Consider the following 15,153-nt stretch of genomic DNA (forward strand, 5'->3'; position numbering starts at 1 on the left):
CAAAGATATATATATATATATATGCATATAGAATCACAAACGAACAAATTAATATAAGTAAATAAACAAGAAACAGAGTTTAACAAAAGGAAAACAAAGTAAACGAAAGAAGAAAAAGAAGAGATCCTAAGACTAAGGTTTGTCAGTGCGTCGCAGAAGTTCCATCATCATTTGCTTCATCTCAATCAGCATGGATTCATGAGTGTCAAGACGTTGTTCCATGATGTCGAGTCTGGATGAGCTAGTCTGAGTAGAGCTGGAAGGAACATTCTGAGCAGCTTGAGGTTCTGGAATGGAAGCAGAAGCAGCAGGAGTAAACATAACTGGTGCAAGTCGCTCTGCCTCAGCCTCAGCTTCAAGACGCTCTGCCTCAAGTCTGGCTTGTTCAGCCTGAGCTGCTGCTAGACGTGCAGCTTCTTCTGCTTGAGCCTTCTTTCTCTTGGCTTCTTCAATAGCTTCAAGAAGCTTGTTTCTCTGTTCTAGTTCGTGAAGAGCCACCCTTCTAGCAAACCTTTGCTTTGCAGCCTCAACGCTCTGACTTCCCTCTGCATGCAGGAGCTGCATCATAACTGGAAACTGAGCCACTAGCCAAGTGCTCAAATTGTTCCACTCATCAGCCACACTTTCAGCATTCTCACTGAGGTCAGTCTGACCGTGCACATTGCGGAGCCTCAAGGAGGCTTCATGATTGAAGATATTGATGCACTCAGAGAGAGATGTGGGTTGAAGGTGAGTATAGGGAATTATGGAGAGGTTGGTTTCAGGAGAGGCTGGGTGATTGCTGCTATGAGCTTCAGAGGCACCTTGTGGAGAACCAATGTTAATTATGGGAGCATTGGGTTCAGAGGTTCCACGGTGAGGGTCTGAAGTTTCAACCAGAGGATGAGGTGATCTAACCGAGGATTGGTTAGACACTGATTGTTCGGGTTCAGGGTCTGGTTGAATTGGCTCTTGTTGGTCAGGGACAGGGTGAGCTTGTTGGACTAAGGGATCTGCCTCTTGGATAGGATTGGCCAAGATAGGGTCATCTGGGTCAACTAGACGTTCAGGTCTAGGGCCAGGATATTGCCTAGGGCTTGGACAGGTAAGGTAATATTCTTCCAAGGCAGATACCTTCTCTTTCCTAACCTCCATGAATTTTCTAATTGATTCAGAGGTATTGGAGGGAGGAGAGTCAATGACATTGATTGGGAAGGATACAAGTGTGAAGGCTATGGAAGAGTCTGTATCCGTGGTTCTGGCAGCAGGACGTGCTGATGCTCTGGGAGCAGAGTGATCAGACGTTCTGGGTTGTGGTTCTGTTTGGTTGGGCTCGGGTTGGTCATGGATGATGGGTTCAGAAGATAATGGGTCATATGGAATGGTAAGGAGAGAGGTTGGATCTTCTGACCTAGAGGCTGGGTTCTGAAGCAAATTCCAGAGTGGTGCTTCAGTAGGAGAAGGTTGAAAGAAGGAAGATCTTGGGGAATGTGGTGGAGTGGTGGTTTGTGCGGCTGGCTGGGATTCAGGAATAGGAGTGAGGGGATTTGAGGAGTGTTGAAGCAAGGCAGAAATAGGAAGTGCATCAAATAAATTCAAATCATCATCAGAAGCAAGTGCAGGCTTACTTGAATGTGCTGATGATCGAGTCACTCTGACAGGAGGTTCAGTCCTTCTGACCTCTGCAGCAGCTGGTTCCACCCGAGTAGGCTTCACCACGATTCTGACTTTCTTCTGCTTCTTCTTAGGAGGACCATCCTCACTATCATCACCATCATCATCAGCAGGCTTGCTCTTCGGCTTCTTGACCAGAGGGACATCAGATTCCTCTGAGGATTCTTCCAGAACCATCTTCCTCTTGGTTTTCTTCTTGGGAGGAGAAGGAAACTCTGGAGCTGGTGGAAGTCTGCTGACAAAATCATCAAGGTCAATCTCGAATCCTTGAGCCCTGAGGTCTTCAACATAGCATCTGATGGCGTCAGGATGATCTGCTTGAGTCCACAGAGGGTAGTCATTCAGAGGCATTCTTCTTCCTCTGATCTCAGAAGATGTGTCTTCATGAGCAGGAGCAATCTTCTTCTGGACCAAGCCCATCTTCTTCAGAGAATTTGCAGTGAAGACATCACTGACAATTGTGCTCAAGTCCTCTGTGCAACCAGCATCGATCAAATCTTGCACCAAGTTGCTTTCAATGAGAAAGTCTGAGAGCAGCCTCCCAACAAGGATATATTTGATTGCAGACTTGATGGAGGAGGTGGTGCGAGACTTCCGGATGCATTCCTTTAAGTAGGAGAACAGGAAGTAGGGAAGGCAGATCTTCTCCTTGTCTTGAATGAAAAACAGCACCGCCTTCTGATTGAAGTTGATGTAATCTGGAGAACTCCCCTTCGGTCGCTGATTGATGCAGTTGAGAAGGATCTTGTGCTAGATTCTCAGTTTGGGATGAAGATCCATCACCTTGTAACTCGTCTTGCCCGGTTTGAAGGTGGTGTACAGGGCCTTGTTGACGATGTCCTTGGTGCTGGGTTTCAGCTTCGATTCCGTCAGTTGGAACCGATACCCACAAGCAGTTTCTGCACCTAGCAGATTCACGAATGACTTCTCCGTGATGATGATCTTCCTGCCCAGTATGTAAGAGACCACCTGAGTATCATCACAGTCGGCGTGCTTCCAGAATTCCTTTACCAGCTTCTCATACACCGGTCCTCGAAGTCGATTGAAGTAGTTTCCCCAACCTTGAGCTTGGACTTCAGGACGAAGATCAAACCCATTTGCAGCCAAGTTATCGAGGTTGAATCTCCATTCTGCAAGGACTTGGAGTTCCTCAGGAGGAAATACACAGTGAACGGCACAGCCCCGTTCTGCAATAGGAACAATCTCCTCTTGAGCTTGAGCTTGTTCTTGTGCTGGGTTCTCAGAGCCCCTTTGACCCGTTGCCAAACCGACTACCATGTGAGGGAACTGAGGTGCATCTGCAGTAGATCTTCTGGTTTGTCTCACCATTTTGAAGAGGTTGAAGGTTTGAGGTAGAAGATGAAGTTTGAAGGATGAAGAGAGATCGAGAGAGAATTCGAGAAAAAGGCGGTTTTGAAAAGCAGAGAGTGCGAGAGTGAAAACCGGAAGTGAGAGAGAACGTGTGTGTATAGTGGGTTTTATCAAATAACCGTTGTTGATTCAAAAAGCACTTTAAGATCAACGGTTGAAAATTAAAGATAGATAGTAACAGTAAAATACACAATCACACACAGGAGATAAGCATATCTACACGCAATCATAACAGACTGTCACACGGGCACAAGGAACTATGCATCAGAAATTCTGACGCACGTGTTGTTGTCTCAGCTTCAGAGTCAGTACCAGTGGGCACACACACTCTGATTGAGTTACCTTCTGGACTAGACATCTTCTGATCAAGAAGTATCATAGTCAGAGGTTCTGATCCATCTTCACTCTGGACAAAAGTCCATGTTTAGATTTTTCAGAATAAAATTAAATCTATCCTCTGCTAAGGGCTTTGTAAAGATATCTGCCCATTGATGGTCAGTATCAACAAACTTCAGAAGAAGTACGCCCTTCTGTACATAATCTCTAATAAAATGATACTTTACCTCAATGTGCTTTGCCCTTGAATGCAAGATAGGATTCTTACTCAATGAGATTGCAGCAGTGTTATCACAATATATTGGGATATTGCTCTCAAGGATCTGATAATCCTCCAGCTGATGTTTCATCCAGAGCATCTGAGTGCTGCATATTGCTGCTGAGATATATTCTGCCTCTGCAGTTGATAGTGCAATGGTTGATTGCCTCTTGCTTGCCCATGAGACTAGATTGCCTCCCAGAAATTGACAATTTCCAGAAGTACTTTTTCTCTCTGTTCTATCTCCAGCATAATCAGCATCACAATAACCTGAAAGCTTATACTCTGATCTTTTCTTATACATCAAGCCAAGGTTAGTGGTGCCTTTCAGATACCTTAGGATCCTCTTAACAGCAGTTAAGTGGGTTTCCCTTGGATCTGATTGGAAACGAGCACATAAGTGAACACTAAATAATATGTCTGGCCTAGATGCAGTTAAGTATAGAAGTGAACCTATCATTCCACGATAGAGCTTCTGACATACTTTACCACTTTTGTCTTCTTTCTCCAGAATGCATGTTGGATGCATTGGAGTCTTGGCCACTGTAGATTCCAGCATATTGAACTTCTTCAGAAGTTCTTTAGTGTACTTGCTCTGATGGATATATGTTCCTTCTGGTGTTTGATCAACTTGTATTCCCAGAAAGTACTTTAATTCTCCCATCATACTCATCTCAAATTCAGCCTGCATCATCTCAGAAAATTCTTTGCATAGGGATTGATTAGCAGAACCAAATATAATATCATCAACATAAATTTGCACAATTAAGATATCATCTTTATAAGTCTTGCAAAAGAGAGTTGTATCTACTTTACCCCTTACAAACTCATTCTCCAGAAGGAATGAGCTAAGTCTCTCATACCATGCTCTGGGAGCTTGCTTCAGACCGTAGAGTGATTTCTTCAATTTGAACACATGGTCTGGTTTCTTTTCATCTTCAAAACATGGGGGTTGATGAACATAGACTTCCTCTGAGATATAACCATTTAGGAAGGCACTCTTTACGTCCATCTGATGTAGAACTATGTTGTGATTTACTGAGAAAGAGATCAACAGTCTGATTGCCTCCAGTCTTGCTACCGGAGCAAATGTTTCAGTGTAGTCTATTCCTTCCTGCTGGCTGTAGCCTTGAGCAACTAGCCTTGCCTTGTTTCTGACTATATCTCCTTTCTCATTCAGCTTGTTTCTGAATACCCATTTCGTTCCAATAACATGGACATTCTCAGGCTTCTTCACTAAGCTCCAAACATCGTTCTTGGAAAATTGATTCAATTCTTCTTCCATGGCCAGAATCCAATCCTTGTCCTGAAGAGCTTCATCTATGGACTTGGGTTCAATTAAGGACACCAATCCTTTCAAACTCAGCAAGGTCTCTTCAGAGGGTCTGAAGGCAGATCTGGTTCTGACTGGTTCATCTTTGTTGCCCAGAATCAATTCCTTAGGGTGAGCTGCAGTGATTCTGCTCTTCTTCAGAGTTTGTGAGTTAGAGGGACCAGCTTCTTCCTCTGGTTCATCTTCCTCTGGCTCAACTTCCTCTGGAGCTTTGCCTTTGTCAGAAACATTAATGCTTAAATCTGCAAACTTTTCAACTAGCTTTGACTGGTCAGAGTCAAGCTTATCATCAAATCTAACATGAATAGATTCTTCAATAGTCTTAGCATCAGTATTATAAAATCTAAAACCTTTAGATCTATCAGAATAACCAAGTAATAGACATTTAGAAGACTTAGCATCAAATTTATGCAATCTATCCTTAGTATTGAGAACATAACAAACACAGCCAAAAGGATGAAAAAAAGAAATGTTGGGTTTTGTGTTCTTCCACAATTCATAAGGAGTCTTATTCAGAATTGGTCTCACAGAGATTCTGTTCTGAATATAACATGCTGTATTTACTGCCTCTGCCCAAAAGTGCTTAGCCATGCCAGTTTCTTGGAGCATGGTTCTAGCCATCTCCTGAAGAGTTCTGTTCTTCCTCTCAACAACACCATTTTGTTGAGGAGTTCTGGGACAAGAGAAATCATGTGCAATTCCATAGGAATCAAACAGACTCTCAAACTTGTCATTCTCAAACTCTCCACCATGGTCACTTCTGACACGCACAATCCTACAAGCCTTCTCGTTTTGCACTTGAGCAATGAAGGTAGAGAACACAGCATGAGACTCATCCTTGCGGGTTAGAAACTTTACCCATGTCCAGCGGCTATAGTCATCAACGATAACCATCCCATATCTCTTGCCACCTATAGACTCAGTTTTCACTGGTCCAAACAGGTCGATATGCAGAAGTTCTAACGGCCTTGAGGTTGAGACAACATTCTTTGCCTTGAAAGGGACTTTTGTGAATTTGCCTTTCTGACATGCTTCACAAAGAGCGTCTGAAGCGAACTTCAGATTGGGTAAGCCCCTGACAAGGTTTAGCTTGCTCAGCTGAGAAATCTTTCTCATACTGGCATGCCCTAACCGTCTATGCCATACCCACTGCTCTTCATTAACAGACAGAAGGCACTTCACATTCTGAGCCTCCAACTCAGATAATCTGATCTTATAAATGTTGTTCTTCCTCTTGCCTTTCCAGAGCCTTTGAACTTGCTCTGCCTGTGCTTCCAGATGCGGTTGAGTCTCTTGGAGATCAGAGTCAGCTCATCTTCATCAGAATCTTCTGATGCTTCTTCAGATTCTTCTTCTTCAGCTTGAAGAGCCTTTGACTTCTCAACCTTAGCCTTTTCAGATTTGGATTTCAAGGCTATGGACTTTTTCCTCAGATCTTGCATCTCTGAGCGTTTCAGCTCATGGCATTTCAAAATGCTGATGAGTTCTTCTAAACTCATATTCTCAATGTCTCTTGTGAGCTCTATTGAAGTCACCAAAGGCATCCAACTTTCAGGAAGACACCTGATGACCCTTATGACATGATCTTTTGTTGTGTAGCTCTTGTTGAGAGGACGTATGCCAGCTACAAGCAGTTGAAATCTGGAGAACATTTCTTCAATGGACTCATTTGGCTCCATGATGAAGGATTCATACTTTTGGATCAAAGACAATGCCTTTGATTCTTTGACTTTCTTGTTTCCTTCATGAGACATCTTCAGAGAATCAAAAATGCCTTTAGCAAACTCACGATCTATAATCTTCTGGTACTCCTCATAGGAAATAGCACTTAGAAGAATTGCTCTTGCTTTGTGATGTTGTGAGTACAGCTTCTTTTGATCTGCAGTCATCTCTGACCTTGGGATCTTCTTGCCATCTGCATCAACTGGACGCTCGTAGCCATCCACAATAATATCCCAGAGATCTGCATCGAAACCCAGAAAGAAACTTTCCAGTCTATCTTTCCAATATTCGAACCTTTGACCGTCGAACATAGGAGGCTTTGCATTGTAACCATCTCTTTGAGTTTCACTGGTGGTGGCAGCCATTGTTTTTCACACCGGCCCGGATCACTGAACACTGTTAGGTGTGGTAATCAGAACTTGCGCTCTGATACCAATCGAAGGTATGAAAAACGGTAGAAAGGGGGGGTTTGAATAACGTTTTCAGTACAAAACTACCACCTTAAAGATTTTGACAAATCTTTCGAGAACTTAAGGCTAAAGATAAGAGATAGAAAAGCACACAAGGATTTTATCCTGGTTCACTTGATAAATCACTCAAGCTACTCCAGTCCACCCGTTAAGGTGATTTCTTCCTTCTTAGAATGAAGGCAATCCACTAATCAGGTAAGAGTTACAACTGCACTTGAAACCTACAAGTGACTAACAATTACACTGACTTAGCTCACACTAAGATTCACTCTCTTAGTCTTCTCTAGGATCCGATCAACCTTGATCTCCTAAAGGAACTAAACAAACTGTTTATCAAAGAAATGTTTACAAGAGATTTGCTTCTAAAAAGCTGATAGTAAACACAATGAATTTCAGATGAAAGAAAGCTTAGAATATTTTGAATATCTTGCGCGTGTGTGTTGCTTCTTGTGTTCTAGCCGCTTCTTTCAATCTTCAGCCTCTATATATACTCCAAGGATTAGGGTTGAGCGTTGCATGGGAAATGCTACCGTTGGAGGGCAGTTCTGGAAAATCCAGCTTCTGCTGTGGCTGAGAACGTTAGGTAGGTCGTCAGGAAGGTACACTTGCTTTTGTACTTGGATAGCGACTTGACCTTTTAACCTAGGAGACTTCTGATCAGGGGAATACTTCATATTGGAACTTGTGAAGCCGGTTGATCAGAGTCAGAGGGAAAGCACTGATCCTCTGACCATTGTATCTTCTGATTCTGAACTCAGAGGGAAGAACATGGCCTTCAGAGTTTCTTGCTTCTGGACTTCAGAGTTTCCACTATTCAGCTTCTGGATCTTCAGAGTCTTCTACACCATCAGAACATCTGAACCTTCAGTGTTTCTTGGCTATCAGAACTTCTGGATCTTCAGAGCTTCTAGCGACTGAGTCCTCATCAGAGTTTGTATAGCTTCAGAACTTCTGAAGCTTTTCCACTGTTCATACTGAACATGGTGAATGCGAAAGCGTTGCTTGGGTTACCCTTTATACACAGTGCTTCTGATTTGTGTGAGATTGAGTTGAGGTCAGAGCCTGTAAATAGCACACTCAGAAAAACACGTTAGAGTACCACAATTGTTCATATCAAAAGGTTAACTTGTAATCATCAAAACATAGAGTTGTACTACTAGATCAAAACTTGATCTTACAGTTCCCCCTGGCCCTTCGCCATGTGGGGAGTTGATCTCGTCGGGCCTTTTCTCACTGCCAGATCGCAAATGAAGTTCATCCTCGCGGCGGTGGATTACTTTACTAAATGGATAGAGGCTGAACCTTTAGCAAGCATAATAGCAGCCAAGATAATAAGTATTTATTGGAAAAGGATTGTGTGCCAAGGGCGATCGTCTCGGACAATGGGACGCAATTTGCAAGCAATCAGACCAGGGAATTTTTTGAAGAAATGGGGATCCAGAGGAGATTTTCGTCGGTGGAACACCCTCAGACCAACGGCCAGGCGGAGTCAGCGAACAAAGTCATCTTGCGAGGATTGAAACACCGACTCTCGGAGGCCAAGGGGGCCTGGTTAGACAAACTTCCGATCGTGATTTGGTCATATAACACGACGCAGCATTCGTCTACGGGAGAAACACCGTTCAAGATGACATACGGGGCAGATGCTATGCTCCCCGTGGAAATCGACAACAGCTCATGGCGAACAGCGCCAAAGTTTGAGGGCGAGAATGCATCGAATATGGCGATGGAGCTGGACCTGCTGTAAGAGACACGTGACGAAGCTCGCCTAAGGGAAGCGGCGATGAAGCAGCGAGCAGCGGCTAAGTATGACACGAAGGTGCGACCAAGAGAGATGCAAGCAGTGGATTTGGTGCTTAAGAAACGAACAGGGATCATGGGAAACAAGTTGAGCCCAATCTGGGAGGGACCATACAGAATCTTGAAGGTCCTAGGGAAGGGAGCTTATCACCTGGAAAGCTTGGATGGGAAGCGGATGCCAAGATCGTGGAACGCTGCAAGTCTAAAATACTACTACAGCTAACGAGGTCAATAAAAAACGCTGAATCCGATGCAAAGATCGGCAGCAGACTTGGCGAGGGAAAATCCTTTTGTACTTTGTTCAAAGAAATTGTCGGCCGAAAGTGCCTGAATGGTAAAAAGAAAGACACGTTCTTGTTCTCCATCTCGGGAGTTTGTTGACTATCACGTCTGATTGAAAATACAAAAATTGTATCAAGCAATTTCAATCACACTGAATTGCGGCGAGGGCTCGGTGGGAAAAATTCCCTGAAGGTGGCAATCCCAACACGACCTTGATGTCTGGGGATTGCTCCGGAAAGTCCGACGCAGCTCGCCGTCACTCGTCGGCGATGTGTGCGGATAAGCTTCTTATCCCGATAATCTCCCCGAAATATGGGCGAGCATTGTTCAAACTAGGCTCAAAAGACTCGGGTAAACCCATATGGCCATTGGGCCCTGAGCAATTATAAGTCCTCACCTAATAAGGCTGGCGAGGCCACACTTGATCTTACGGGAAATATGCGTGTGAAAGAAAGCCTCACTTCAGAAACTGAGCCAAGAGCCCTAGTTGAACCCAGCACACCATCAATGTCGTCAGACGTAATTCAGAAATTAATAAAACAAGCGGGGGAAACAAGGGAATAAAAATCGGAAAACATTAAACCATGCATAAAACACAAAGATAAGTAAAAACTGAAATGAGTCAACTCAAAGTTAAAATACAGTAATCAAAATAAATAAAGAAGCATTGTTCTTATCTATGTTCTCATTTCTGTTTGAACAGCATCCCCTAGGTCAACGCCAGCAACCCCCGGAGGATCTTCAGCACCTTCCAGCCCAGCAGGTGTGATCTTCTTAAAACTCCCAAAGAGTCAAGGTTAACACCAGGATGAAGATGTTTGACTTGAGCCTTGGCAATCAAGAAGCCCCGGATGCGTTCAACAGCTGCTGTCTAAGCTGCGTCGTTCTTCATTTGCTCCTCCAAAATTTTGGTTTGAGCATCGTTATCGGCCAGAAGTTTGCACTTTGACTCAAGATCAGAACGAGCGTCGGCGAGAGCCTTGCGCCTGTCCGATAAATCCTTGTGCAGTTGGGCAATCTCTTCTTCTTTGCTGATAAGATATTTCTCTTGAGCAGCGAGGGCGGCATCCTTAGTTTCAAGGGACTGCTTAAGTTCGTCAATCTTGGCTTCTAGATGCTCTTCTTTCTCATTCGCCGCGGCCCGCGCCAGTTTTGCCTCAGCAAGTTTCTTTTGCATCTTTGACGTTTTCTCCACCTCAGAAGCTAGCTGGCGGCGTAGGTTGGAGCAAGTTTCATCGAATCGAAGGTTGGCGGCACGCAGAGTCTCCACTTCCTGGCGAAGCTCAGCGGCGCCAGATAGGGGGCGAGCTTGCCAAGCTACCTGGGCAAACAGGCAACCCACGCGAAGAAGGTTCGACACAGCTTCCTGAGCCACATCTTGCGGGTTCTGGCTAGGAACTTCCCTCAACTTCCCAAGATATGGATGAGAGAGAAGGAAGGAAAATGGATCGGAGTTTGAGTCGCCAGAGGGGCCCTTTGGGCGATCGGGCGAGGTTTCCTTCCCCCCATCGGCATTCTTTGGAGAAGGAGGAGTTGGTAAAACGTTGGTGGGAGAGTTCGGGCGATCACCAGACGGCAAGGGGTGAGCTGTAGCAGAGGCGGTCGCCTCGCCCTGGTGATCGGCTGCAGGAGACTTGCCCACATCTAAGGAGGATCAAGGGATGGGAATGATGCCTTCTTCGCCAGAAACAGGGGAGATGACGGAGGGATTCACTTCGCTCGCCTTACTCTTCTTTGGGGCACCTTCGTCAGTCGGCGAGCTCTGTCTTTTCTCTCCAGCATGGGCAGAGGAAGAGGCCTTGGAGCTGCTAAGAACAAAGGCACTCAACAATTCAGCAGTAGAAAACTTCATCATTCTACCTGCAAAAGGAAAGGAAAAACAGTCATCAGGGGGAAAGGCGAAGAAGAAAGTAAGCGACAAACATACAGAAATCAGGACCTAATTGGGGAAGCAATTTAGATCCTGGGGGGCATCAAGCAGGTCAACACAGTTCAGGAGCGGGAGTTGAAGTAAGGTTTTCAGGGAAATACTGTCACTAGGGGAAGGAGACATGGTATGGGGACCATTTAAAGATCGAGGGGATGAGGTCCAGTAAAGAGGGAAAAGGGTTTTTCCTTCCCTCTCCGTGAATAACGAGGGGTAGGCAGGGTGGATAACGATCCGGAAGTATCTTCGAGCGAGATAAGATTCTGAGCCCACCCCGTAAGGAGTGAATCGTTCTCGACCGGGCCTAGGGGCCAAGACGACCCAACCTTGAGATCTTTGAAGATCCACCTCAAAAAGGAAGGAAAAAAGGGCAGGAGAAGGCGCTACATCAACATTGTGGCAAAGAATCTCGAAACATCGTAGGTAGGCCCAGGAACAGGGGTGAAGTTGGCAAGGGGAAACATTGATGCTGCGTAACATTAGGGTGAGGAAAGGGGAGAAGGGAAGTCTTATGTTCAGATCAAGAAATAAGTATTCATGGATAAAGAAAAAGTGAGAGTATCTGAGATCGTTAAACTCTCGGTGCTGCCAAGGGCGGTCTTGTTCTTGGCAGCCGGTGGTGCGAAGGAGGTCATTAAACAAGGAGGAGTAGCAAAACCCACCGACTTGATGGGCAAGGTTAGAGACAGAATCGCTAGTTGACAGTTCAGATGATTGGTCAAGGATTTCTTGGTTGGGTTGATAGGGGGAGAGTGGCGAAGGTTGCCAAGCGGGTGAGCCTTGATTTCCTCGAGAGAGGACAGAGCCCCTGTGGAAAACATCAAAAATAAGAAGGAGAAGAGAAAAGGACTAACCAGAGGAGGGATTGTGGAAGGAAGAGCAGGAAGCGGAGCAAGAGATTCACAGGATTAGTAAGGGAGGCCGGCACAGGAATCAGGAGCGAGCGGGGAGATAGTTAACAAGGAAAGAGGGGAAATGTGGGGAAGAGAATTTAAAGGATGAGATGATAGAAAGTGAAGGCAACGTGTCAGGCGAAAAGTTGTAACCGTTGATAGTTGATGCTTATTGGTTCGAATTCAAAAATGTCAGAATTAGACGTAACGCATTAAAAGGAAGGTACAGTAACGGAAGGTTATCGGTCGAAATTTGGGTTGGCAGGGTTCGTTGAGATTTGAAAAGACATCTCAAAAGTGACAGTTGAGATTCAGTAGAATTGTTGACTTATGCATCACTTCAGGGCACAACGCGTGGCGAACGCATGACACTTGGCGAGATATCATGATTCAAGGCACGTGCGCAGGGCTGGCGAGGCGAGCAGGTCGAATGCCATCGCCGTGAGATTGCTTGTGGACTGAATTTGCTTGAAGAAGGGATGGTGCAGCGAAAAGTTTGAAATACTTAGATTTTCGACTTTATTCTCTCGGCCATGTTGGCAATTGCTTTTTTATTCTGTTAAGTTTTGGCGTTGTTTAGTCTTTTATAGTCTTTGCCTTAGATTCTTCTGTTTAAAGACACACTCAGGTCTCATGCTTCGAGCTCGGTGTCTTGTGGACTTGTGGACTGGACGAGACCCCAGGGTCCCTCGCCCAGGAAACCCAGCCTTAGGCGCAGAACAAGCTTGGATCATGGGCCGCTCTCCCCAAGGCCCAACCGGCCCATTTAGACAGATTAAAGGCGCGAAGGCTCAACCCCAAATCTATAAATAGGGGACGGTTACCAATTGTAAGGGACTCTTAGCTCATTTGGCAATAACAACATTGAGATTCAGTTATATTTTCTCTCTCTAAACGGTTAGGAGCTCATCTCTCTAAGATTTCCGATCACACTCCACACACTCTAGGCACCATGCCTTGATTCTATGTTCTTGACCGGAACAATATCTAACTTCTAACGTGACGTTTTACTGAAAAATTCAATTTAATAATACTAACTTCTTTGCTTTCTACTGACAGTAAATTTTAATTTTTATTGTATTAACTACATTAAAAGTTATGCAAAAAATTATTATTTTATGCAATTTTAATTTCTAATATTATATTGTTCCTCTTGCCGTTGATGTTTTATTTACTCCACTGGAGGCTGTATTTTGTTATGGGTTTTTTCTATCCTTTTATATAATATATTTGGTTTTTCCAAAAAAAAAAAATTTATAGTTCTCCTGAGGAATATTTTACTTTTACCGCCGTAGGATTTATAATTCTAAAAAAAATATTCTTGTGAATTTTTATCTAATTCAGATTAAATAATATTCATTGTAAATAATACAAATTTCACACACATTCGAGTAAAATTAAACACAACATTTTTCAATAAACTCGTACATTCCACATCTAATATGTATTCACTTTCCGTAATTTCCAATTTAAAAAATGAATATTTCACGCATCTCTCTAATGTCTTACTGGTTCCTTACATTTAATATCTGTATCGACAAATAAAATACAAAACTTCAAGACTCTTGCCAAACATAAGTTTTGTTGTATGTTTATTTATTTCAAGAATTCACGTGTCTTACATGTTTTATTAAAAGGGGTAGTGTTACAATAATATTCCATATTCATTGGCATATTTAGCATTGATCAGAATTTTAATAATTATTCAACGAGGAAATTCTTGGTTAGCTTTGGTACATAAGACACTCCTGGTATAAATAGACTTGATGACATGTACACTGAACAATATTTTTCAAACATTGCATTTCAATATAATGAAAACCAAATAAGAGATTTATGATTCATTCTACTAAAACATATCACATTAAACATTTTAAGGCGTTATAAAGGAAAAGTTCCTCCTATCAATGTGGCTTAACCAAATTACATATTGAATTTCTGACCCATTCAAGAACGTGAGAGGCAATATGTAAATGATTGATATGCCCAGAAATCATTCTAGTTTTCTGTGACTTTTATTTGAACCATTGTTTCTCTAAATTCAGATTCTTGTTTTTCATGCCATAACAATAAGTTATTTCCTGTTTCTAGGTAGGTTGAACTTTAAGCAGTCGAATGGGTGTGTCATTTTGAAGATACATGTGTTGTTCCTACAATATGTACTTGTTTCAAAAATAATGGTGGAATGATTCCATATGATTTGACAAGAAACTTTCTCCGATGAATCCATATGATCTTCTACATGAGTGTGGCCCTTCTTGCAAGTTCTACTTATCTTGCAACAATCGTGTGAGCCAGTGTGGTATTAAATTCCAACTAGATATCTATAAGAAGAAAGGAAGGGTTGGGGTGTAAGAACCCGATCTTTCATTCTAGCTGGTAGCTTTGTGTGTTAGCTCATTGGGGAAGTTCATCCCGACGGAAAATCTAGATTAAGATAAGATGTACATCACTACATACTTGACATGGGTATTGTTTTTTGAAATGAAAATCTGACTTATGTATCCAATAATTGATATATGGGATACAAAAGAGGACGCCATAAAGGCCCAATGGATTTCATTCCCATAAACATACTCATATCAAGTATATAGTGAGGTACACCTAGCCTTAATCTATATTTTCCATTGGGATGAACTTCCCCAATGAGCTCGCGCACAAAGCTTCCAGCTGGTATGATAGATCGGATTCTAACACCTAACCCTTCCTTTCGTCTTACAGAAATCTAGTTTGAAATTAATGTCACACTGACTCACACGACTATTGCAAGATAAGTAGAACTTGCTAGAAATGCCACACTCATGTATGAGATCATATGAATTCATCGGAGAAAGTTTATTGTTGGAGTTATACAACATTATTCCACCACTCTAAAAAAATGAATACATTTGGAAAGATTAGCACTAGCATCTTAAATACCAAAGCTATTTGGCTACGTCGAGTTCAACGTCCCAGAAAATATAAATTTATAACTTGTTAGGTCTAGAAAATAAGCATGAGCTTTACAGAAACAAGAGTGTAAAAAATCTCAGGAACCTTTTAGGGAGCCAACCTGCAAAAAATAAAATTTTGTATGATAAGTATCTCATTTTATACTATTCGCATTT

At 43.0% G+C, this 15,153-nt stretch overlaps 1 protein-coding gene across 1 annotated transcript; it reads right to left on the reverse strand.

Moving 5' to 3' along the window:
• Positions 1 to 10,097: 10,097 nt before the first annotated feature.
• Positions 10,098 to 11,279, reverse strand: LOC130736501 (uncharacterized). Its single transcript, XM_057588326.1, has 3 exons — positions 11,258 to 11,279; positions 10,955 to 11,086; positions 10,098 to 10,849 (listed from the first exon to the last, which is right to left on the reverse strand). Exons 1-3 carry the CDS (start codon positions 11,277 to 11,279, stop codon positions 10,098 to 10,100), a joined length of 906 nt encoding a protein of 301 aa, XP_057444309.1.
• Positions 11,280 to 15,153: the final 3,874 nt, after the last annotated feature.

Source organism: Lotus japonicus, chromosome 2, assembly GCF_012489685.1.
Source record: "Lotus japonicus ecotype B-129 chromosome 2, LjGifu_v1.2".
NCBI classification, from domain to species: Eukaryota; Viridiplantae; Streptophyta; class Magnoliopsida; order Fabales; family Fabaceae; genus Lotus; species Lotus japonicus.

What these genes read in the sequence shown, in the direction of transcription:
- LOC130736501 (XM_057588326.1), bottom strand. Translation starts at nt 11,279, where the DNA reads ATGTCTCCTTCCCCTAGTGACA. An exon ending in GTCTCCTTCCCCTAGTGACA is followed by an intron (nt 11,087 to 11,257) that starts GTATTTCCCTGA and finishes TTCCTTTTGCAG; the next exon opens with GTAGAATGATGAAGTTTTCT. An exon ending in CGAAGGTGCCCCAAAGAAGA is followed by an intron (nt 10,850 to 10,954) that starts GTAAGGCGAGCG and finishes AGTCTCCTGCAG; the next exon opens with CCGATCACCAGGGCGAGGCG.